The sequence below is a fragment of the Sander lucioperca genome, chromosome 5 (genome assembly GCF_008315115.2).
Source record: "Sander lucioperca isolate FBNREF2018 chromosome 5, SLUC_FBN_1.2, whole genome shotgun sequence".
NCBI classification, from domain to species: domain Eukaryota; kingdom Metazoa; phylum Chordata; class Actinopteri; order Perciformes; family Percidae; genus Sander; species Sander lucioperca.
The window spans coordinates 33,541,436-33,567,549 of NC_050177.1; the positions used below are offsets into that span (position 1 = coordinate 33,541,436).

Genomic DNA, 26,114 nt, shown 5'->3' on the forward strand with positions numbered 1-26,114 from the left:
ACACAAACAAAGAAAATAATCCAGTCCAAGTCCATTATTATTACTTTAGAGTTTGTCTCATAATATTAACACAAAATACTGTGTATTACTTGCAAGCTACATTAATTACATCAAATGCTTAAGCCTTTTACATCAACATCAGGGCTGCAATTAACAATTATTTTTATTATTGATGAATTGTGCTGATTTTTTCTCGCTTTATCATTGGGTCTATAAAATGTGATAAATAGTATAAAATAAATGCCCATCACTATGTCTAATATGACATCTTCAAATTACTAGCATAAAGTAATAAGCAATTTAGAAAGTATTCACATTTGAGAAGTGAAATTATACTAACTATCCCATCACGTTTGACCTATTTCCGTTTTAAGCAGTAGCTCAAATTTGAGGGCTCACTATGTTTTTTTTGTTCAGGCTGCAGATATGGCACGTTGAGTTATGTATGACCCTCTGAAGCGGAGTTCTTACCTTGGTGTGTGCCATGAGCAAACAGTTGGAGTGCTCGTGTTCGCAGGCGATCTCATACTGAGGCAACATGTCAGCCAGCTGCTGGACGAAGGCGACCACTTCCTGGTGCCAGGGGACATTAGCCATGGTCAGACTGCTGGCAGAGCTTTCCCCACAGTACGTCACTCCCTGCACACACATAGGCACACGATCAGAAACCAAGCACAGAAACCACCTCGAGTAATAGAAACGTACCACAAAGTGACTCAGTCATTGTTCAATTTTTGTGACATCTAGCATCATTGCTACTTGGCACAACATTTAGGTCCAGTGACTGACAGCAAGTCATATTGCACCTCACTGCACCCTCTTTGGTGGTCGACAACAGCTCACACTGAAATGGTTAGGCATGGTGATTATTTGGGTTGCAATCTGACGTAACCTGTCATAAATAATTATAGAAGCCTAAAAACAGGCCAGAAACGAGGAATATTGTACTGCAGCATGATGATGATGAATGGTTGACAGATTATGAGACAAAATGTAAGATTTTATAATAACAATAATAATACGTTTTTTTTGTCTGCGACTTTCAAGACACCCAAGGACACCAACTTATTTTGCCAATTAAAATCATCAGATGGATAAAGTAATGAAATAAAAAGAGCTACCTCGACTTGGTCTGTAGTGTATGACTGACAAAAAGGCTTCATACACAGCAACAACTGCTGATCACCAGAAATACTTGGGAGCTGACATCTATTTTCCCATTCAGCAGGTGTGAGAAATGCAGTAAGAAGTGGAAAACCATCTAGCCTTGGCCAAAAAATTCAATCAAAACAGCAGGCTGGATGCTGAGTGTTTTCTGATCAATAGTGGCAAATCTGTGCGGTGGTTACAAGTGATGAGGAGGGAGAAGCACTGAGAGGAGAACAACAGCTCCCTATGGCAGAGACAAACTATTGACGTGTTGGACTGCGAGCAGAAAGGCGCGAGGGAGCCATGAACAGAGTCTTTGATGCCATTTGTATGAACTGAAGGAATTCGCAGCAGGCTCCCAACCAGTACCTTCCAATAAAAGACCTACATCAGCAGGACTGGTCGCTACATTTATTCATCTGGGCTATAACATTGATTCAAGAGTATTCAGACTTTTAAGTTTCAGTCCCTAAAAAATGGATGGGTCAAATCGTTTAGGAGATTTAACCCGGAAGGACCTTTGTGTTAATAAATCACTCTCATTGGCGAAACTCTTAAATTGCACACCAAAAATATTGTAGAGGTAGCAGATACAACTGATTTAGAATCTGCAGAAGTTGTATGCATTTCATTTTCAGTATTTATGTGAGCATCAAATTGAATTAGTCTCCCAGAGTCTCCTAAACCTGGAAGGAGAAACAAGGGAGGGAGAAAGAGAGCAGAACAGCACAGAGGGAGAGGAAAGGCAATAATTATGAGGTAAATGTGGGCTGAGGACATACACCTTTTTTTGGAATAAAAGCACTATATAACACCAGAAAGAGGTTCTTACAGATGCATCTCAGCAGTAGCCCTTTTCCAATTGTATTTTTGTCTTGAAATAGTTCAGTGATGAGAGAGACAGTAAGGTTAAGGTAACAGTGAGAGGGATGACATGCAGCAGGCATGTACCTTTACAAAAACACAGCATACTTTTGAACAAAAAGTGCAGGAAAAACCAAGAATGTACAGTATACCATACAACTGTGTGCTGGAGAAATGTCTCCACAAACCAAGGTGTTGGATGATGGTCATATCCAAACTAGCAGTGTGTAAAGGAGTTTTTAAAAAGTATACTGAACTGTCTATATGTGTGTTTCTGCCCTATGCAACAATACTATGATGTGAACCTGTAGACCAGGCAGACCGCATTGCAGTAATCTTTTATCTGCAGTGTCATACACATGAGTACGTTTAGTTTGGAATTCATAGTTACACTGTGCTATCACATCCCTTTGGTGCAAACATGCTGAATATAAATCAGTCAAAGTTGTGTTATTCAATTCAACATGTGAACAAACAAATATCAACCACAACAGTTTATAAAAAAAAAAACAGACACACAGAGAGACATGCTGCCATCTTGGAAGCAGGGAAGATCTTACCTGAGGATATAAGCCCCATTAGCCAGAATTATTTGCATAACTTTGCTTAAATAATCGGGTAGTTGTATTTCTACTGGACAGAGAAAATCATAACTGGACAGAGATGATTTACAGTGCAGTTTTTCATCTTTGAAGATTTAAAATGTATAAATGTAAAATGATCTTCGTTAACATTAGTGGTGCTAAATTATGAAAATCTCAATTGATCAAAACCATACAGGTTAAAAAAAAAAGAAGGTTAAATTCTGTTTTATTTTTTAGTTATCTTTGCATATTTACCTACATTCATCTTTTTATTATTGTTTAGACAGCTATATATGGTGATAAAAAGCCCTCCCTCAGCAATATTCTTCTGACTTGTGCAAATAATCTCTATGACTCTGAACTATTGGAAGTAAAAAAGTTCTGACCAGTGAAAAAATGTCATACCCAGGGAAGATTGAATACAAGATGTTTCACTATTTCACAGGAGCAAGACATCAAAACTCCACCAATCTGATGGCTGAGGCCAGTGTCCTAAATCCAATAAAATGTATACCAATGAAAGATGTGGTTTGTCTTAGGAAACAAAAAGACTTCTCACTTTAAGTTTTTCCTCTCAAGCAAACTACACAAGAAACATTCTAACAACTCAACTCTTTCTACCATTGATCCAGCTATTTCGAGAGTGCCATTCACATCAATTTGAGCCTGTCCGCTCAGCAGCCATAGGGGATCTCTGTCTCCAGTTGTGAACTGGAGCCATTTCTTCAGTAATTTAACCACATATATCTTGTAGGGCTGCTTGCGAATTCACGGCAACCAGAAAACTTAAACAGAAAGTGAACCGTATCTTTAGAGGTTGAGAGAGAGAGGAAGCGTGCTGCTGGGGGGCAAGACAGGACAGGGGCGGAGGACCGAATTGATGAGAGACCTTGGTGTTATCAGCCTTGCCTGGAGGCACGCTGAATAAAGATCAACTATCCAGGACTCGGTATAAATCACCAGGAATGGACCAGTCATGAGGATGGAGCAATAGGAGGAGATGGGAAAAGATCTTTGAGATATATGGAGGGAATGAATGAAATGTATCATTGAGGAAGTTATGAGGGTGTGGGAGAGACGGAGGGAAAAAGTAAGAGGCCTTCGCCTGTTCACAAATAATCTTTCGCCTTTAATGGAAATCATGAATGCTGATCTTCAAGGCCCCCCTCCCTGTGCGCGACATATAGCTGTGTGTGTTTGGTCAAATTTATCTCTGTACATTTATGCCCTTGCCCAATCCCTTCTCTCTCCCTCTCTTTTAGTAATCCATTTCCTGCCTGGGCAAGTGAGGGACCAGTGGCAGGTAAGTGGTATTGATGCAACACCGAGATAATAAATCACACATTGGACAACAATTGGACAGTGGGCAGTAAATTGAGCAGGTAGAATGTGTTGCACCTAATAGGATGATGGACTAATAACTAATGGGTCAATAACAAAGGTCCTGCAGTGGACACCCCCCCCCCCCCCATGCAATACATAATTTTTACAGATCCAAAGTTGTGATGACAGAAAGAGTGATTTATAATTCCTGATTGGAAAAGTCTCTCCCAGGATGAACATGACTACATCCACAGGGCGGGAGGGCTCACTGAAGAGTTTAATGTGAAAATGTAAATGATATGCTATCATGGGCCTTCACAGTCAACAGACCTCAGCCCACTTAAACACCTAAGGGAGATTTTGGAACATACTCTGGACCACCATCACCAAAACGAAAATGGGGGAAGAGTTCCAGATACTTCAAGAACTTATGGCAAAGAGCACTGACGATCTTCTGGTGTCTTATTGTTGCCTAACACCTTACTACGACACTTCATGTTGGTTTTTACTTTTATTTGTCACCGATCTGTCTATTAGAGATAGGAGGAAAAAATCCACTCAACAGCAAATGGTTCCAATGCCAAGAAAACACCTCACACACTGTTTTGTCAATGTCCGTGTTGCACTCATAAAGATCTAATCTGAACAGATTTCTGTCATTTAAACAACTCTGGATTGTAGTTTGAAACTTTTACAGCAAGCTTAATGAAACGCCTGGTGTAATTTGGTCGAGTGCATAAGTAACGTTACAGTTAATAAATACTGTCACAGAGAGAACGAGAACTGAAGGCTCGGTGCTCGGCACGGGAAGCCACAAGCAGTGTGCTACTACTAACGTAAGCCTGACTCTGAGCCTGAAGTGAATTGTTGACGCTGTGACATGCATACGCCGCACAACTTTCCCCCAGGGGGAGGGGCTGGAGGCTGCTGGTCTGTGTGCACTATAAAAAAAATCATCGTTGATTGGAAAAGAAATGTCATTCAGATTTTATTTATCTGGGCGGGGTGCCCAAGTAGAACATGAGTATCGGAAACACTGCTTTTATTTTCGCACCAAATAATTATTTTAATTCTTTGCTTTCTGGCCATGGGCAATAAGCTTGCTTTCATCTTTAAATTAATCATCAATAAATTAAAACCCAGCAGAGAGACATTAAAAGAAACAAAAGAAAGATCACATAGCCATCAACTGTGCATTCCTGCAATAGCTTCGAGGGGATTTCGGAATTGTTTTCAAAGTCTTACTTTACAAACATCTTTTGTCCCCCTTCTACTTTAATTACTGAGCTTATTTGTCCCTAATATCCTGTCTCACAAAACGTTTTTCCCCTAGAGTCCCTAGACTAAAGACCAAAGACGTCAGTGAATTTGCATTTGGAATAATCCAAAACTGTATTTTAAAAAGCTTAAATAACTACCTATCTGAGGTCCATTTTTATAACTGCGCCTTTTTCAAGTTGCTAAATGTATTGTTTAATGTGTCCGATCATGGTTATCACTCTTGTGTGTCTCTGAAGCACTTTGTTACTCTCATTATATAGTATACTGTATATAAATATATAGAAAATATAGAAAAGTCCACGTTATTATTACTATTAAAACCTTTCCACAGACCTGATGCTAATGGCCTGGGCTCCCATCAGTCAGGGCTAATTTGAGAGCTGGTGATATGATAGAGCATTTCCCTCCATCATCCTGCCACCAGTCCATCCTGGCACGCACTAATTACTGAGCTCAGGATGCTGCAGTCGATAGCTTGCCCGAAGCTCAGCAGCCAGAGGGGTTCATCTGTTCAGTGGAGGACGGTATACTGCTCATAGGCAGGAGGAAGGGAAGCAGGGGTGAAGAGAGATAAGAGAGAGACAGAGGAGGTAATTTAGAGATGAAAGACAAGAGAGAGATGAGAAAAGAGAGGGAGAGTTCACCCTGACAGTGACCCTTTACCTGTTGCCAGTGAGACCGGTTCAATAATTGATTGTCCGGATTAGAGGAGTTTTTTTCTGTGATTTTCACTCCTCCGAAGGTCAGACTTTGAGGAAGTGAAACACTTTATAAAGTTGGAGAAATGAATCATCAACTGTAGATCAGGGTTTTAGACAATGCCAGGTCAAAGGGGGTATGAAATATAAAAATGAACTGCATTGCCACAACCACGACCAACTGATAATATGTGAGGGAGTAGCGCTGAAAGTAATGTTGTTAATGTGATGATATGTCAATTATTTTTAAGACTAATCTATCGTTTAGTCTATGGAATGTCAGAAAATAGTGAAAATGTTAAGTTGCCAAATTGGTTTTGTCTAACCAACAGTCCAAACCCCAGAGACATTCCCTTTACAATGATGTAAAAACAAGGAAGCAGCAAATCTTCACATTGGAAGATGGAACCAGAGAATGTTCAGCACTGATGAATTAATTGTAATTTATTGATTATCATAATTGTTGTTAAATCTATTGGTCGACAACAGAGGTGTCTATGTGACGTTCATAGAGTTGTTTTTTTATGTGTGTATGCTTGGTATCCATCTTCTTATCCTCCAGAGCATAACAAAAAATGTCAAGAATTGATGTGTTCTGCTCTCTTTGTGTGATGAAAGGAAGCAGTGGATGAACAAAGTAGAAAATGTGAGTAGAGCTTAATAGTTTACCTATATATTTATATATCACACAGCCACATTTGATGGGTATCTCTCATTATCTGTCCAATCCAATGGTCCCCGCTGTCTTGTTAGTGTTGTGCTCTCTCTGATATAATGAAATGCCATGTAGTGGTGGATCAATACACACTCCTACAAGAAATCCTTAATAGAAAAGCCAGCCAAGTCTCAGGGGACAACTTAGATTCAGAAGTGTGTGTTTTTTTTTCCCCACCCATCAGCAGCACATCATAAACCCCATGATGAAGCCATGACGTCCTTGAAGCAAGTTGTTGATTAGTAAGTAGCAATAAAAACGCTGTGTGAGTAGACACGATTAGTTTAACGTAGAGGAAAGGAAGAGAGGAGATAGATGGGGATCCTTTAATTGTCATACAGCTGGTCGAATTCATTTTTACACAGATGGCAAAAAAAATTGCCTTGACATTTACCAAACATGACAAATTTGAGTGCAAGAGCAGATTTGAACACAATTAACAGAATTTAAAGAGGGAAAAAGACACAGGGAGATGAGTTGGGAATGGGTGCATCACAACACAGCAAGATTCCCCATAAACACTTTGTTAGGGGGAAAAACCACATGCTTCGACTGGCGACTTAAGGAACCCCTCATTACAGCACCGGCTACCTCGTCTCATTATTTTAAGTGGGAAACCAGTATAATGCTGCAGTTTTCTGACAGCGCTGAAAGTTGGTTGATTTTGTAGTAAAAGTTATATCGATGTTAGTTTGAATGAAGCTGTCCGTCTCTGTTTGCACTGTGAGCAACTGTTTGATGCGTTTGGTTTGTGCACCTGGTGGCCACACTTTTGTTATGAAATCAGCCAAATGAAGGATGCATTTTTATTGTCATAGAAATGTACAAATCCTCCAAATGTGTTGTTTTAAATACACTAAATATATTGAAATGTGTCAGCTGCATGTGGTGCTGCATTACAAATACATAGTGATTTGTAATCATAGGATAAATGTGTCAGATTTTGTTATTCAAGTGCAAAAATAATGATTAACTTTGCAATGTAAAGCAATCCTTAAAAACATGTACTGTAAAGAAATACCTACAGTACTTGTTCCTTGTACTATGCACGTCTAAATGTTCACCAATTAATTAAAATGATAAAAAAATGAAGAAAACTCCACCCTGATTTGTTTTTAAATGTTTTGTCAGTGTGAACTCTGAGCTCAAGTGGGCTTCACTAGCTTGTGGTGAATGTGTTTTATCTTCCATGGTCTGCATGTTCTGTATACAGTGCTGCAATGTTGGCTAACTGATAATCTGCAGATAGTGCTAAAGTGTCTAGTGTGAACAGTTTAATCAATAGGCTGCTCAAGGCTACAACAGTATTACTTTCTACTATGCGCCTGCACCTTTTCAACAAAGTAAGTTGGGTCATAAGTGATTCTGGTGTGTGTGGTGGGCTCTTATTTCTGCACCAGCAGCACCAAATTGCAACAACAAAGGAGATCTTGGCATTTCAGATGCAGATGTCAAGGATGTGCACCGAGACAGCAAAACAGACGCATTTCTAGACTTAATTTACTCAGTGTGTGGGCCAGCAGGCACAACTAGTTGCTAAAGACTGATAGTTTGAGGAAAATGATTGATGCCTTATGTCTAGGGTTGGGTATCGTTTGGGTTTTTTTCCGATACCGGTGCTAAAACGAAACTTTTAAAACGGTGCCGGTGCCTAAAACGATACTTTTAAAAAGATTTAAAAAAAATATGTATATATTTAAAAAAGAAAAAAGGAGCACAAAACGACAGCCGGCGACATTTAAGAATGGCTTGTTTATTGCTAAGGCCATATGGTCAAAATTAAATGATGTATTAAAAATGTAATAACAATAACTTATTTCACCAGTAAATTGCTGGTAAACAACAAAAACAACCACTAGATCACATGTGTCAAACTCAAGGCCCGCAGGCCGAACCCGGCAGGTTTTGATCCAGCCTGCATATCAATTTAGGTTCACAATAAATGTTGGCCCGCCTAGTTGTGTACCAAAACAAAAAGACAGGAAACTGTTTTTCAAACGGCAACACAACACACGAGCAGAATTTGGTAGATTTGCCGACTATGAGACTCCCAGAAATTCCCACAGAAGCAGAGATGTGTTATGTGTAACTGTGAGCAGCAGGCTGCTGAAAAAGACCATTCAGCTCAGTAAACCTAGCCTGGAAAAATGAAGGTTAAAGAAAGTAATAACTGCAATAGCTGGGAGCAGTGGAGACTGGCCATTGATGGAACTCTAGTGCAGCAATGAGATGTGCTCTGGATTATGAATGAAAGGATTTGGGAAGGTATTCCCATCATGTGGTGGCTCCATGTGGAAATAGGTGCTTCATGAATGCTAACTTTGTCTGTGGGAAATATCACCTGTTCTTTTGCCTTTATAGCGGGACGTTTAGGATGAGGGACGCATGTAATTGGACACATAAGGTAATGGATGAAGCGTGTCTCGGTGTGTGTATTTATGTGTGTGGGGGGAGGCAGGATGAGGCCTGACAAATGAGCAGATCACCTGTTCAAAGCAATTAGCTTTCACCTCTGCAGTGGAATGAAAATATAATACATCTAAATCTTAACTTTAGTTGACTTCAAAAGGTCAGGGCTCTCTCTTATCTCTGCTATCTGAGGTAGAGACAATTCATTGTGCTGTCCTGATTTGTATAGAGTCTAGGCACTGTTTAAAAGGAACAGAGGATAAACTGCACCAAACAGCAAATTCGGGTACAGTTTTTTTTTCTGTGAGGCAGACTACATCATCAAAACAAAGAACAAAAGTTCTTAGTTTGACTATTTTCCCATGAGTGCAGTGTTTTATGCTCAAAGGCAAAATAAACTAAAGGGGGAAGGAAAGTATACTACATGCAATAATAAAGAACGGCACCCCAAACAAAGGGTTACAAAGTGCTTTAAAAAGAATAAAGGAAAGTCCACATATCAACAGACGTAGCAGCTACAGTATGTAAAAAAAATGCACTGCTGAGTCCCTTAATGTCCACAGCCCATTCAGACAAGCTCATCATAATTGAAAAGAAAAGCATGTTGGACCCGCCACAAACAAATTAATAATCATACTAAAGCATGATGACAGCTGTGGCATAGAATAGATAAAAATAATGAAATGATAATGCAGCAGTCACACCAGGCAGAGAAGCAACACTGCTTATTATCTTTCAGATAGGAAGCAACTACACATACGGGTGCTTAAATGAGATTTTAGCGTTTTTGGAGAATCTATTTAATGCAACACAACTGACAAATAAACTGAAGAAACGAATGTGTGAGGTGAAAATACAATAACATGACATAAACAAAGTGCCACTGGATAAAGCATTCCAATGGGAAATATAATAAAAATTACCATTTGTGACCATTTAAACTCTTCAAGTTCTTAAATATTAACTTAAAGGAGAATTCCGGTCGTTTTCAACACGTAGCTATGTTGTTTGTGGTCACGGAGTGAGTGAGTCAGTAGCGAGAAAAACGAAAATAATCGGTGTTGCCTACACCGAGTTATGCTCCTGCTACAGTTTCGCACCCAGGCAGCCGAAACGGGGCAGGTTTTAAACGTGCTTTTAGCCTCTTAACATGTTCGAGATGTCATTACAAGTGCCTAGCCATGTGAACTGATTCCTTCCGAGTGAACACAGTGAATATGACTGCAGTAGATGTGAAAGAAATGCATAAAAGTTGTGTTAATTCAGCCAGTGCACATTAGGGTTGGGTACCATTTGGATTTTTACGATTCCGATGCCGAACCGGTACTTTTAAAATGATTCCGATTCCTAACAGATTCTTGAAAAACTGAAAAATGACATCAAAGAAAGGCTCTTTTATGGCGTTTTTTTTAAAATTGAAAATTATTAAATTTAACAATATATTAACGTTTTAAAGTACTTAAATATATAATAAGTAAACCTAAGTCACCTAACACACAACTACAATAATTTCACAAATAACAGTTACACTATTAACAAGTAACAACAAAATAAATGTTGAGTTGGTATGCCAACCAGCTTCAAACTTTAGCAGTTCTTTTGCAGAAAAATGACCATATTTGCCTTCTCTGGCAAGATACTACACCTCTCCTGACTTATGGCATGTCCTGCACAGGAGAAAACTCTCACAAGTTTTCACTTAGATAGATAGATATATAGCCTTTATTGTCATTCAACTGTACATACAGAGTGCACATACGAACGAAATGTTGTTCCACTGGCTCATAAATACTGTATTTTCACTTAAAACAAAGTTTGAAAATAAATAAATACAAATGCTACAGTGTTATATTTAATTATGACATTAAAAAAAATAAAAAAAAGTAGTTTGAAAGCAGCATTAATATTGTTATTGCACAAATTGAACGGCAGCATATAAAAACTGTTATTGCACTTCAAGTCTTTTGTGATGTTTTTGAGCCACCGGTGACTATAATGCCACTTTATGGTACTTTGGTCAACCAGGTCAGGTCAGTTCAAATTTCAGTGTTACTGTCAAAGCCTCTCACTGTTATTTACGATAACTTAAACTGTGTTGATAATGGCTGTGGATTACTAGCTGAGAGAAGGTCTTTTGTTATGCAGGTCCTGCCATGGATGCATTCCGTTTTGCACTTGTTTCCCTATTTTCATACATCATATTGGGCATGCAGCTTGCTTGTACAACTGTAAAGTAATCTCCCAAAACCTTTTCAAATCTTAAAGAGGAAATGGCAGGTTATGAGGTTTTGAGTATAACCAAGACACTGTGCTGCAAAGACTTGAGAGAGATTAAGCCCCCCCAAAAGTTGAATATGATAATGTGTTACAAACTCTCAAGGCGAAAAATAATCAGACTATTAGAACAAAATAAGTAAAAGGAAGCTCAGCCTAAAATAATCTCGGTGAATTAGGCGTTCTTAAATTCTGATGATGATTCTGACACTTACAGGCAAGAAGAGAGATGGCTGGATCTACTACTGCTGCTGCTCCAGCTGTAACTACTACTGCCCCTGTTATTACTGGGATCGTACCTTGATGTAATGCACTGAATAATCGACACCGACTCAGGTTGGTTGTCACTATGACAACCATAGCTCAGACTGCCACCAGGTGCCCCTTCCAATACTATTAATACCATGTCTGCCAAATGTGACATGGTCGACATGGTCCACAGCCCATCATTCCATTGAATTGTGACACTTACATCTGTATGGACACACATTCTGACTACAAAAATCCTGCAGGGTGTGTTAGCACAACAGCAGTGTTGGTGTTTTGCACAGATTAGCGGTAGATCCACACATCCAGCACCACATTGGCTCTGCTGCAACAAAGCTACAAAGTTTTAATTTATTTGATAGGGGGAAAAGCAACTAAGTTATCAAGTTAGCTCTGCCTCTCACAGTCACAAACTCACAAACAGCTCACCAACCAAGGCACCCAGAAACTCTCATACTCACGCATAAAACAGACCATTTACTGACAACATCAATAATTCATAGTTAGACAAACGTGCACGCAAAATGACCCTGGTAGTTCTTAAATAATACAAGCTTTAAATAATTATAACACTTTGTGAGAGTAATCAAGATATTTAATAGGATATGTTGTAGCTCTTCCGTTTGGGATTTTGAAAAATTAGAAAGGATACATAACGTGAAGAATGTTCAGCTTTCAGTTTGAATATCAGGTTGTTTGTTCAGCCTGTTCCCTTGATGTATACATTGGTGGAGTGCCAGAGAGACCAGCGAGGAAGATGGAAGGAGGAGATGCTAATTCTCTTTCCTTTGTATGTCTGGGGCTCTTGAACTAATTACAAATGTTTCCCATTAAATTGTCATTTATTTCTACTTGTTTCCTTTCAGCTGGGAACAACACTATATTTCTGAGACAAGGGCGGTACATAATGTTACAAGTTGGTATATTTAATGGATTGCGGATAATGTGTACTGTATGTGGCAGAAAATATAATGTGCTAAGATATTCCCTCAAAAGAGTTAATGGTGGCTGGCTCATTTACCTTTTAGAAAACTCATTAATGAGATGAATGTAAATGACTGCAAAATAATGCAAAAGGCTTTGCTATTAAGAGAGTTTACTCCAGACACACATCAAAGCTCAGTACAGAAAAATAATGTGTGGGAACAATGTTAATGTGCAGACAATTATTGCACCGTGAAAAATGACACTGATGATAAATAAGACATTAACTGAGAGGGAAAACAGAAAACACAAGCAGATATAAAGTACATGCTGCTGAACCCTACCTTGACCTCGATGAAGTCCGGCTGGCCCAAAGCAATGAGCTCTGAGTAGGACTGCATCTCCTCCACATTCCAGGCCTTTACCAGCGTCAGTCTATACACCGTCCTCTGTCTCTGGATTGATGAAAAGGGTCAAAAAGTGAGGGCATAAACATGAGATAGTTGTGGTAATAGTGTGTTGCATATTTAATGTATTAGGCCTATTTTTATTCTTCCATATTCCCCTTCTTAAATGACCACATTCAACAAAGACATTTACTTTATTGATTAATCAGATTGTTTACATATCATGAAGACAAAAAAATGCATGCAAGTAGTGTTCAACAGCTTGGCATTGCTCGACAGATTCTGAGCCAACCACACATTTGTGCAACACATTTTACAGAAAATTCAAACCTCTAGTTTAGTAAAAAAAAATCCTCATCTTTACAACTGAATTCACACAGTTTCTTGGCCACTGTTATAAACCAGAATTAGATTAGGTGTTATAACAGTGAGTGCTGCCATGAGCTAGGTGTTTGCTGGAGCAAAGAAAAAACTTCATAACACACTTGCTTGAAGATCATACTGTACATACATAAATACATACATAGTATGTACGTACAAAGGTGTTATTCATTCGAATCAGGGAAAACAAGCATGCGTTGCCATCCTCTGGCACACGTCGGTATAAGATCACTAGATGCCTCAAACGATTTTGCTCACTATCGCAGTTGTGCTGGTGACTTATTTTAAATTCAAACCCAAATTTCTGGACTTATCCTCTTTTAAATAAATGACCATGGCAGTTTGTTGTCACCAACATCTGTCCTCCACAGGCAACACAGCAGCTCACAGATGTCCTGTCAACCACCCACTTTCTGTCTGAATAATACAGTAACAGAACTGTTAAAGGAAGTGTTACATGTTTACTAATGCTCCAACAAATGCTGCAATAGAACTGGAAATTTGAGTTATTATTCCAATGCTTATATACTCCAGTACTCCAGCTACACCAGCTGTTAAAATGTCCCAAACCTCCCAATACTGGAACTCCATAGCATTGTCAGTGAGTGAACAGGGAGGGAGCCGTGTATTGAACAAAATAAATAAAGAACAACCAGCACTATCAAATAAGGATGTGGAAGCAAGCTATGTGAGCAGAATCAACCAAATTTGAACGCAACAATTAGCAGGTGCACTACGGGTCAGAAGTGTGGTTTTTATAGTTAAAATAATTGATTTTACCTTTAGGTTTTAATTATTCTGAGGTTGAAGAGGGGCTATTCAAATTATTCCATGCCTGCTTCCACAATAGGTCCACACTGACAGAACACTTGGCTATATTTTCTCAATGAACTTTTAATCAATTGGAAGGATTAGACATTTTAAATGTATGCCTACTTTATGTTGTTGGTACAATGCGCAGCTGTTTTATTAAGAAAAGAATAAACATAAATATGAGTTTTAAAAAAAAATATTAGACTGGACTATGTATTGGCAAATAATTTGAATCGAGGTCAAGGTCAAGAAAACCTGATGTGGACATCACTCTTTTACGTGCTCAGTTAACTTTCCCTGGATGAATAAAGTAGTGACAAAAGCCCAGCTCACAGTTTAATGGTGTAGATTCAGGCTATTGTTGTTTCTGTATAGCAGGAGAAAGAGGATTATTGAGAATATGATGGAGAGGAAGACAGACAGGGATAGACGGGGAGATGAAAAAAGGGGACTGGTAAGGACAGAGGACATGAGAAACGTATATTAATAGAACAGAAAAAAGTAAATGACAATGGGAGAAGAGAGAGCACATTTCTTCACCCTCTCCCTCTCTCACTGGAAGGTTATCTATAACACTAGGTCCATTCAACCCAGTAGGGAAGGGGATAATTGGCCAGTGGAAGCAGGGAGGTGAGGTATTTTAGGCGGCTTCTATTCCAAATCTGACACTGAGGCACAACTCTATCAATCCCCTAGCGCACTGTCAGGGAGGCCAAGTGGAGGAGAACAGAGAGGGATAAGCAGTAAGGAAAGTTAGAGATAGAGCCCACCATAAAACGCTGACTTAAGAATATGGAGCTGAGACAGAGGGAGGTGGGAACAGAAAGAGAGTTTATTTTTGGAAAATGGGAAGTTGCACACAGGCAAACCATATTGTCACACTGGCATGTACATGTGTAAACACACAAGTACACATACAACCATCTGGGGCAAATTATAATCATACTAATAATGCTAAGTAACCATATATGCTTGTATGCACAAATGTCTGGTTTGGGGTTGTGTTTTAAAGTGGCAATACAAGAACTTTGTTCATGAAACTCTATTGACTCACAGGGTTGTTATGCAAGTTAGTCTTGGTTACAATATTTAAAGCATTTATAAAATATGCAGTATATACATCCAGTGCCCTCCTTATCATTTCATCAACGCTTGAATATGCAAAGGGACAAAACATGTCCAACCATATGACCATACCTTTAACATTATCATGAATGATTCATGTTTATCTCCATTCAGTCATACAACACCATGCAATCCACCACAACTGTGCACTGCAGTTTAAATACATCAACAGTAAGAACTCACATTATGCTGGCTGCCACAATAAGCTACTGTTCCACTGAAGGATCAGAGTCCAAATGCTATTCAAATGATCACTCTTCAAACACATCACACTAAAAAGATACATAATAATGTTTAAAAATAATGTTGACCAGAGAAAAGAAGATGCATAAATACTTCCATATACTATGACAGAGATCTGGGCACATGATTGTTGTCGCTCACGTTTTCGCAGTACAGAGATTTAACATTTGGTGTAATGCTCGGGGTGTCTAAAATGCGCTATGAGAATGCTGAGCCAGAAAACCTTAATATCATTAGACATTTGTTTGACCCCAATTATAAATGTACTTCTATAGCTTGATGGATCCATTAACAGACAAACTGTGATGCAGTTTTGGATATAATGAGATTCCAGCGAGTATACAGTGAATGTGCCAGCGGACAAAAGTGTCAGTCAGTGGTCCAGCAGGACTTTGTGACTTGTGTCACAGAGGGTGGAAAATCAGTGATACTAACATATCCATAATCGCCAGTCCAGCATCATACATTAGATGTATCTTATGTCCACAGGTTGATTGTTTGAATGTATGTTTGTCATAATATGGTCAGTAGGGCTGGGTACTGTTCAAAACTTTTCTATACCAGTACCGATACCAATACCATGACTTTGAAAACGATACTTTTTTCGTTACCAATTTTATAAAATCCATTTTAACAAAAAGAAATTACAACATTTCGGCACAAATCTTTTTTAATTTATTTTTCAACTCCCTGTTCCCTGCTCTCTGTGTGTAACAGAGTTTTTCCTCCGTGTCTCTACTAAGTGTAACGTTAGACAGCCAATCACCAGCATTATTAGATATTGGTAGAAGCATGCTGCATGCTTATTGGCTCACTGACACGGACGAGATTTACTCCCTAGGTATTCAAATTTGGTATTAAATGATGAGGCATTTTCCGATACTCGATACTAAGGAGGCAATTCGGTCGGCGCCTAAAAAGTATCGAATTCGGTACCCAGCCCTAGAGCTCAGATAGAGAACTTGCCAAACACTATAAAAGGTGTTTGCCCTGCATTTTTCAAACATTTAAAAATGTCACTATAGTGTGGCCGGGTTGGCTCGATTGGTTGAGCAGGCGCACATGTGTAGAGGTTTATTCCTCGACGCAGAAGGTCCAGGGTTCGAGTCCGACCTGTTTCCTGCATCCCCTTTCATATCTAACTGTCCTATCCATTATAAAATATTTTTTTGGGCGGAAATGCCCAAAAAAATAATCTTTAAAAAAAAAAAAAAAATTATATATATATATATATATATATATATATATATCAATAATATATATCACTATATATCATACAGTAATTACAGTCTAGATTGAGGCAGCTATATGAGTCTGTAAGCAAACAGCTCAGGGTCTATAAAATGTGGTAATGACTACAGTAGGGGATACTGTAATGACTTTAAAAATGACCACAGACAGAAATGGAACATCTTAACTTCATAATGGCAGAAGGCTATTGATTTATTCAATCCTGAGATGCCCCCCGTTATTTTGCCCACCCCTGCAGTTATGCCACATTGATATCTGCTCATTGGCATGGGGTGAAAATGGTGCTCTAGATGCAATTAGAGTGCAATGATCCATCGCCAGTGATTTGCCTCGAGCCGCGCAGTCACCAACACCTCAAGCTGAGTGGTAATGAATTTGTCCATAGTTTGCTAAAGCATTGAACAAGAGGAAGCCGGCCCATTACAGATAGGTGTAAAACAGGCCCCCTCTGAGAAACTTCACAGCCTACATCTTTCTCAAGGTCGATTTGCCAATGCACCCAAACACCATATTCTTTCCTCACGTTGGCTTTCTAGGAAACACACTAACAGAGATAGAAATGATTTACACAATTTACACTTCAGTTGTTGTGGAGCTTTAGTACATTTTAAGGGCAGAGTGAGACAGAACAGTTTAAAAGTAGATAAAGTTTAAATCCTTTCAAAGGTTTAATCCCATAACACATTACCACAAATTCCCCAAACCTAGAGAGGGATGCAGAGAAAAATAATTTATCTGCATCCCTAGACTTGAGTCAGATTTGTTTTGTTTTTATCAGAACTAACTGACATCCTTAAAAAATACAAAACAACCTCTAAAACTAAGCCAGAGCCTAGCCTGAACATTTCTGTTAATCTCAGGTATGCTGATTCTGAAGATAATTTAGGCACAACGGTGAGATTATAAGAAGAAGAATAGGAAAAAAACCATCAAATTCATAAAATAAAATGTATGCAAGTAATGAAGCAGGGCACATTTTCAAGTAGAACATTTGTTCCACACTCAATTGCAGATAATTAAAAAAAAAATCGCCATACAATGCAATGTGTATACTTGTGATGCAGAATTACGAAGTCGAGGGAATTAAAACAATGTGGTCAAGCTTGAGATAATAAACTATTCTGACCTGTTAAAACACAATCACAGTGTTTACAGTTTGTTGAGGCTACCTTAATGGCACACAATATAAGTGGCAATTCCTAATACATGTTGTTGTTAGCTGGTACAGTGCTTTACAGAGATAAAGATAACAAAAAAAGTTCTTTCAAACTCTCAGCTTTCTTTTCCTGTAAATATCAAGTCCTGGACTTTTGTACGCTTACCAAATTGCCCAGCTACCTGACACAAGAACAACAAATGCTGCATCTTTACATTTATATGTGAATCAAGCAAACTTGAGTAATGTATGAACAATATATTTGAAACTCTTAATCCAGGGAGCTGCACAAAGCTTTTTTTAAAAAAAATTTATAGCTGAGTCCAATGTTACTATAAGAACCTGCCGATAACACATTTATTTATATATCATAAATTATGCTTACGAAGACAGAGCTAGCCAACCAAACTACTACTAGGAAACCAAACTAATAGGGGTGCACGATTCAGAAAATGTCACGATTCGATTCAATATCGATTTTTAGGCTCAAGATTCGATTCAAAATCGATTTTCGATTCAAAAACAAATTCTCGATTCAAAAATCGATTCACAATATGTAAATGTAGTTACTTTTCCCATGTGATTACAGTAGACATACAATTAAAAAAGTTTTTTGGAATTCTATGAATCAATTTTGAATCGGTAGAGCTTGAATTGCGACTTGAATTTTTTGCACACCCCTACAAACTAACTCAGTGGGCAGTTTTACCTTCTCTCCCAGGGCCCTGAGGCTATCCAGGAAGCGGGGCCAGAAGTCCTTGAAAAGTGGTCGGTCAATCTTCTTCAGACTGTCTTTGGTGCTGGCGTCCACACTAACGTACAACTGGGTAACTGGCACCAGGCTCCTGGAAATTATAGAAAATATAGAGGAGAAATGAGGATAAGAATGATCCAGTTTTGAGAGAGAAAGAGAGTCTCCTAAAAAAGGTAGTACAAAGCCTACATGTAGAGATCATTTGAAAAAAACATTAGAACTAAAAGGAAAACAAAAATAATTTTATCATCAAACCTTTACATACTCTCCAAACACATGGGTGTACTTCTGTCAGCTCTGAAGCACACAAATGTACTCCTTTAATGTGAGACAAAATAGCAAACATTTGGATCGGTCACTCAGCTTCACTCAGTATATTCTTTTTCCATCTTGATTCAATAATATCCATGCAACAACATGAAACACCCTATGTAGTTGTGCTAAAAGCAAAGAATTTATCGCGTAGACAGATGATGGCAATATGAGAGGGCAGAGGAGGAGGAAGCTGTGAAAAGGAGTGCTTCTCATCAATATTAAATAAGGAGAGACATTAGCTTGTGGCACAATCTGTAAGAGCAGGAGGATGCACCAGACTAGCAAAGAGAATCAGAAAAGTGTAAAAGATTCCTATGACTAAAGCAAGAAGGGCACTACCCCCTACAATTTGTCTTTAGATGGGAAATAAAAAATAGTTGCTGTGCAAGTGAGGCGATTATGTAAAGATGCAAAAACAACCAATTAGCCAAATGAGCAAGGAGAGAGAAAGTCTGGAAATTCAGCTATTTCTACTTCTGGTAAATCTTCCTATAAGAAACAGTTCTCCCAATAAACTGCATCAGCTTATCTCCAACCAGGTGGCTCTGGCAGACAGGAACAAAACAGCTGATTACTGCGGTCCTCACCATCAACCTGCTCGATGCAAGTTAGCTGACATATAAACTATGTCAGCAGCGTATGTCTTGATGACAACCTGCAAGGCTTCTGGACAGAGTGGCTTCTTGAGAATGTTTAGGTCAAAGGGCATGTAGACTGAGAGAAACCAATGTAAATCTCTGGACATGTAAACTTATTTCAAACAAGTCAAGCGAACAAACAGCCTAGGGTTTTTTGTGCTCTCGCAAATCTTTTGTCATCAATATACTTCCATATTGTTTTTGTAACCGAACCACAATTCCTCCCAAATAGTTGGTATTTTAAAATGTTGTCTGTATCAAGCAAATTTATTTTTTTAATATAAAGAAAGTTCAAGTGGCTACTAAATAGGAAACACTTTGCAACTGCAGCCCAAACACAGAAAGCCAGAGATAATTTCCTTGTCAATATGGAAGTGAACAACTGGTTCAATAAAATGAATGTGCATAAACTTTCAGTCTGTCACTGTTGGTCTGCTCAAAATAAACAAGTTATTAGAATTATTCAAAACACAATCGACAAACTCATTCTTGAATGAAACCCAAGAGTATAGTAACCGTTGTGTTAGCTAACATAATACAATAGATGTCTGCTTTAACACGCTGTTTAGTGCATGGCAATGTTGCCCCGAAAACACGTTTGGAAAGTTCTTTTTACACTTCACACTATATACTAGGGCTGCACGATATGAGGAAAATATGCGATATTCGATGAGGTTGTTGAATATCGCGATAACGATATTACTTGCGATAAATAAACAGTTACTAAAGTGTACTCCGTTCTGATGCTTTCAGTATTCTTCTTCTTAAAAAAATGTGCTTGTTGAATTAAGAAAAACAAAAAGGAAATTATTCCCAACATTCTTTTATTGAACAAATTGAACACTGAATTGAATATAAAAGGCACTACTAAAAAAGAATGACAGTTTCATATTAAAATGCAGTTTTCTGCTGATATTTTCTTTCTATTAACACAACAAATCTCTGATTGTCTTTCGCGATATGTCGCAGCCTTTCGCGATATGTATATTGCACCAGTTGATATTGCAATGACGATTAAAAAAACGATATATTGTGCAGCCCTACTATATACTGTACATGGGATGGGAAATGACTTTGTTTGATCTTTTTAAACAAAGGGGCTTACAGTTACAGTGTTGACAAGAGTGCTGAGTAGAAGCCGAAGTGCAGGAAATAATGTCACTCTGAGGTCACTTCAGTGCACACAAAACTTTTCACGTTGAAGCTCACAAACCCTTCCGCATCTAAAGTAAAAAGCAAAGAAAGGTGTGTATGGGTGTGTGTGTGTGTCATTGACCTTTATGAATTTTTCATACAGTCACTGTAGGTGCACAATGTATGTGCCTCTAGCAACTGTGCCTGTGGTGAACTCCTGTCACAGAAACATGGATGCTGAACTCTTGTAGATGGGTTACCCAAGGTCCTGGGTCTCAATAGGAACATTTTTTTTAGTTTTTTTTTTTTAAAGTTAGTATATTACCCAATCCCTTTAGTACAACAAGAGCTTTTGTGGAGTCAGCAGCAAGTGGTCATTAGAGGGAATGCATGTTTCAGCACTCAAGCACATTTATTTATTTATATACATTTATTTCATCCTGAAACCAACAACTTAATGCAAAAACCAAATGGCAAGTCCTTAATGAAAAGGAGCAGAACGATTAATCATATATAACCTGCCTTATTTTCACAAAAAACATACATTAACAAAACAAATAATTCCTTAGTTGCGGTTTAAAAAAGGGTCAGTTCATCCAAATTACAGAAATGACATTTCACCCATCCTTACTAGCATCTGGTCATGCAGACAGTTTCAGTTTGATCTGCAGATGTCTTCACATGTTCGCCTCTGAAACTTCTCCTAATACAACTGAAGTTAATGGTATTTTGTTTGGGCTGCTCAAAGCACTGAAGATTTAATTTTTGATTTTTCTGACACTTTGGTGACTGAACCTTTGAGCCTTACTGCTAGGGGAAAACAATCTAACTGCTGCAACACACTCCTATTCCCTACTTTCTAATTCATCCCCGAACACTTCAAAGAAAAGAGCTTGCGTAGGCAGTGGGTAAAAATATACTACAGAAAAAATAATGAGCCACACACACAAACAAGTTGTGGGTGTCTGTTTTGTCCCTACCTGATTTCCTTTGGGAATTGTGCATTGGTGACCAGGAAGCTGGAGATGCGATGAGAGTGGAGGAGGCGGATGAAGGTGTTGATTTCGGGGTACATGATTGGCTCACCCACCAGGGAGAGGGCACAGTGCTTGACTGCCAAGCCCTCCTCATACCGCTCGGGCTTCACTCCAGGGACACCTGGAGGGAGAGAGGTCAGTGGCTGAACAGATGATAGTTTTGATGTCGACTCCATCTTTGACTTAATCAACGTCTCCCAACAATGAAATGAGGGGCCCTCACATGTGGAATCAAAAAAATCAAAACAGCACTAAAGGCTCTTATACACTAGACACAGCCCAGCTGGCGCGTACAAATGTGGCGTCATGGGATCGCCGTGACTATTTATACCCGCGCTGGTGCTCGCGACACTAGTTGCAGTCTTCTCCTGAACAGCGGTGGCGCTAATGAGCAAAGGCTACAGCTCTTTCTACGGACTAGAAGAAGAAGAAAAAGGTAAATAACGGCAGAACTGGCAACAGCATTGCCGTCAATGCTTCGATTAGAATCAATGACCTACTTCGTCGAATCAAGCCTTTCATTCACCATAAAAGAACTCATCTTAACCTAGTGAGTTTACAAGAGAGACTTGCAGTCACTGTGAGAGTCCTGGCATCCGGTTGTCGGTGAACCCGTTCAGGCTTCCCGTTTCCGCTTTGTCGCGCGCCGCTGAAAAAAGAGCGAGCGACCTCTGCTCGCGCGCCATAAATCGGGCACGCCGGCAGGATATTACGTCATTTTGACATCACGATGGCGCGCGACACCGTGGATGCGTCTAGTGTAAAAGAGCCTTAAGATGGTAAATAACAGCATGAGGTCAAGCTTTGAAGTGAGATCAAACTGAGTAATAATTACATACATCCAAATAGGCATCAAAGAGACGTGTGGTGCTCATAAAAAATGAGCAGAAGAGAGGCAGTGAAAGTTTCAGCCTTGGGAGTCGGGCAAGAAGCCCAGTCTCTCTCTCTCTCCCACTCCCTCCCTCCGTCTTACCACTGGGTGGTCTTGGACTCTCCTAATGTTTAGGGGCTCTACCAGCACAGACTACAGGATGATGTAAAAAATAGGGATGCATTTTATAAAGTGGTATTGCCATTAAACGTTAAGATAGTTTAAGATTACTTAATAAAAAAAGAAAATTAATTTATTTAGAATAGTTGAATAGACAACAAAGAACACAGTTCAGACCTCAGCCATAGGCATCAGATGTTGCTGTGAATTAGATTGATTTTCTGACCCGATACATATACTTTAAGAGTGAGGAATCAAGTGTCAGTTTCCATTATTTATAGTTACACCAAAGGAAATGACGACTGTCTAATTGATGAAAGTCCATTTAGCTCACGTCTGAAGATAAGCTTGACGCTCCTAACATCATTTGGTGGTAATTAAATATATTAATGGGAGCATTATCTAGCGTGAGGAATCTATTTTTCCGTCTTTCACATTTGGATCATGACCATAGGCCACCAAATTTACAAACAAAAATTACATAAATTAAATACATAGGACAACCAAAATTAGATTAATGAACATATTCAGCCAAGAAAAAAAAATAGCCTGAGAGACGATGTGAGTCTTTCTTTGACTATGTACATATTTATAGAACCTGTGATTTGATCAAGTCTGCTTTTCGGATTTGGAGGGGGGTCGGGAAGGTAGGGGGTGTCAAGTAAAGTAAGAGCAGAACAGATCATATAGGCCTGCTTTCTGGCCTGCCAAGAATTTGATGTAGACAGGGAATAAACAAATAGTCAAAGAGAAGGGGGAAAATGTTTCACACACGGTCTGGGGATTTAATGTGATATCGCTGTAGCTACAGCAGATGTCATTTGATTTAAGAGTGCATGCTTTGAATAATTAAATACTTAACTTCGGCGTGTTGCCTTAATATGCTTTATACATTATTTATAAGCGGTTGCAACATTTTGTACGGTCGAACCACAAAGCAACTGTTACTGTGCTACTATTCAAGGACAAATCCCATCTCGCAACATCCGGAAAGACATTAAACTCTTTTCATATAAACCAGTTGAGAGGATGATGCATGTGTGTTAAGTGTGTGGAACCTTATTAAATGTATTCTGTATATATTATGGTGTTAGAAATGTGAAATTCCATTAAATTCTTAGAAAATTCCCTCCCTTGAGGTCCTTTGGAGAAGCTCTCTCTTTCGGAAGTGGATCACTCAGATAAAGAAGAAGTCTATCAGCGAGGAAGTGGGGCTTTATTACAAGTTGCGTAATTATGATTACTGAATTAGAACCCGCAGAAGTGATTCAAGGGAAGAAAACTATTATCAAAGACCTTAGATGTCCTCTGGAATTGATCCGCATTATCTTTGGTTCGATATCAAGCCTTACAGAAGGAAGTTAGGAAATCATTCTCCTCTGCTTTGGAGGCTTCTTTCTTCCTGTTTAATTTGGGTACGATGTGAGTTAGGACACAAACTGAACACGTCCTGGTGGTATTGTTTAGCGTCTACTAAAATTAAACAAGGACATGGATGCTTGGATGGAAGGGCAGCGTTTAGAAGTACCGTATGCATGACTGGAATAAGTAATTTAAAAAAATTAAAAGTGCTGTGTGTTGTAGCTAAGAGAATCACAGAACCAAATGTTTAATTCAAAAGTTGACTTAGCTGCGAAAGTTAGAACATCACCAAAGCTTCTTCCTGTTAATATGCAAATGTGCTGACATAAAATAGATTCATGCGAGTTTAATCATATTGCCGAGAGCACACACTCAGGCTGGACAGTTAAGAGTCAACTACCAAGCAAAGAGCATATACTGTAATACTGTATATTGTAAGTATTGATGAATGTAAAATGCATGATCAAATAAACAAACTAGCCACACAAACTACCGGAAAAACGTTTTAGAGTTAAAATTATCCCTAACAGTGTTGTATCCCGCCACAATGTTCTGTGTCAACAGGAGTTAAAACTAGGGTTGCGTACCGAGACCCGGTGCTAATACGGCACCGGTGCCTTAATGACCGCTATCTACAGGACCGAATAGCAACGCGGATTTCGGTGCCACTTAAATGCCTGCGCTTCTCTCTGATGCTCCGAAACGGACGTTAGAGGCAACCGAAACATCGACGTATGTCACACTAGTTAATGCTACACTTGGCAGCAGGTAACGTTAGCCTACCGTTAGCTAGCAGCTGGAGTAAACACGGTTATAATGCTGACAGCTAAACGGTGTAAAGTTTGACTGTATTTTACTGTGTAGAGGATTCCAACACCGAGACGTAACAGTCTGACTGCAGCTGCCGTTGTCGGGAAAACAACAGACATTGCGTTCACTTGAAACTCGCCTCGCCAGCCTTGTGCTGCATTCAAAGTTAATGCAAAATACCCTTTTCCCATCCAGTGGTTGTTTTTGTCGTTTAACAGGAATTTACTGGTGAAATAAGTTATTGTTATAAGTTATTGTTATTACATTTTTAATAAATCATTTTATTTTTACCCTGTGGCCTTAGCAATAAACAAGCCATTCTTTAATGTCGCCGACCGTCGTTTTGTGCTCCTTTTTAATATATATATATATATATTTCTTTTTTTTTTTAATATATTTTTTAAGTATCGGTTCAGGCATCGTTTAGGCACCGTTTTAAAAGTATCGTTTTAGTACCGGTATCGGAAAATCTCCAAACGATACACATTAAGGATTAATTTATTAAGGACAATCAATTTAACAATCAACACAGACAAGAACGTCATTTGACACAACTATTTTCTATGTATTTTGAGCCTGGCTCTGGGCAGATTCTTACAACATGGTAGCAGAAATCAGATTCCTAGTTTCAGTCATCAAGGACAAACTTAAGTGTTTTTTTTGTCAGGCCCTTCTCGTAAAGATTTAAGTGACAGCTGGCGGTGCAATGAATTGCATTCTTTCACATTTAAAGGGTGACAAATAACTTATAACGCATGGCGTTTAAAACTGCTATTTCGGGCGCCTGGATAGCTCAGTTGGTAGAGCAGCCGCCCATATATAGAGGTTTACTCCTCGGCGCAGAGGGCCCAGGTTCGACTCCGGCCTGCGGCCTGCGGCCCTTTGCTGCATGTCATTCCCCCTCTCTCTCTCTCTCTCCCCCCCCCCTTTCATGTCTTCAGCTGTCCTGTCAATAAAGGCCTAAAAATGCCCCAAAAAATAATCTTAAAAAAAAACTGCTATTTGATGAGACCTTTTATGCACTAGATCGTCAGGTAGTCAGAGCAGAAACCAATCTGTTTAATCACACTGTGGGTTTTTAAGAGACATTGTCTGGATAATTGCGCTAGACATTACAAAACATACCACTGTCAATGGTAAATGGAGTTGAAGACTGTCATTTTGTAGTGCCACTGGAAAGAAAAGTACAATGACAAAATAGGCTTGCGC

At 38.9% G+C, this 26,114-nt stretch overlaps 1 protein-coding gene across 1 annotated transcript in view; it reads right to left on the bottom strand.

Moving 5' to 3' along the window:
• tyw1 (tRNA-yW synthesizing protein 1 homolog (S. cerevisiae)) overlaps positions 1-26,114 on the bottom strand; it is a 63,768-nt gene that overhangs the window by 10,161 nt on the left and 27,493 nt on the right. The window contains exons 12-15 of the mRNA XM_031284888.2: positions 21,686-21,863; positions 18,574-18,709; positions 12,833-12,943; positions 472-639 (exon numbers count right to left, since the gene is read on the bottom strand). Coding sequence (XP_031140748.1) covers positions 472-639; positions 12,833-12,943; positions 18,574-18,709; positions 21,686-21,863 — 593 coding nt within the window. The remainder of the gene's footprint in view (positions 1-471; positions 640-12,832; positions 12,944-18,573; positions 18,710-21,685; positions 21,864-26,114) is intronic.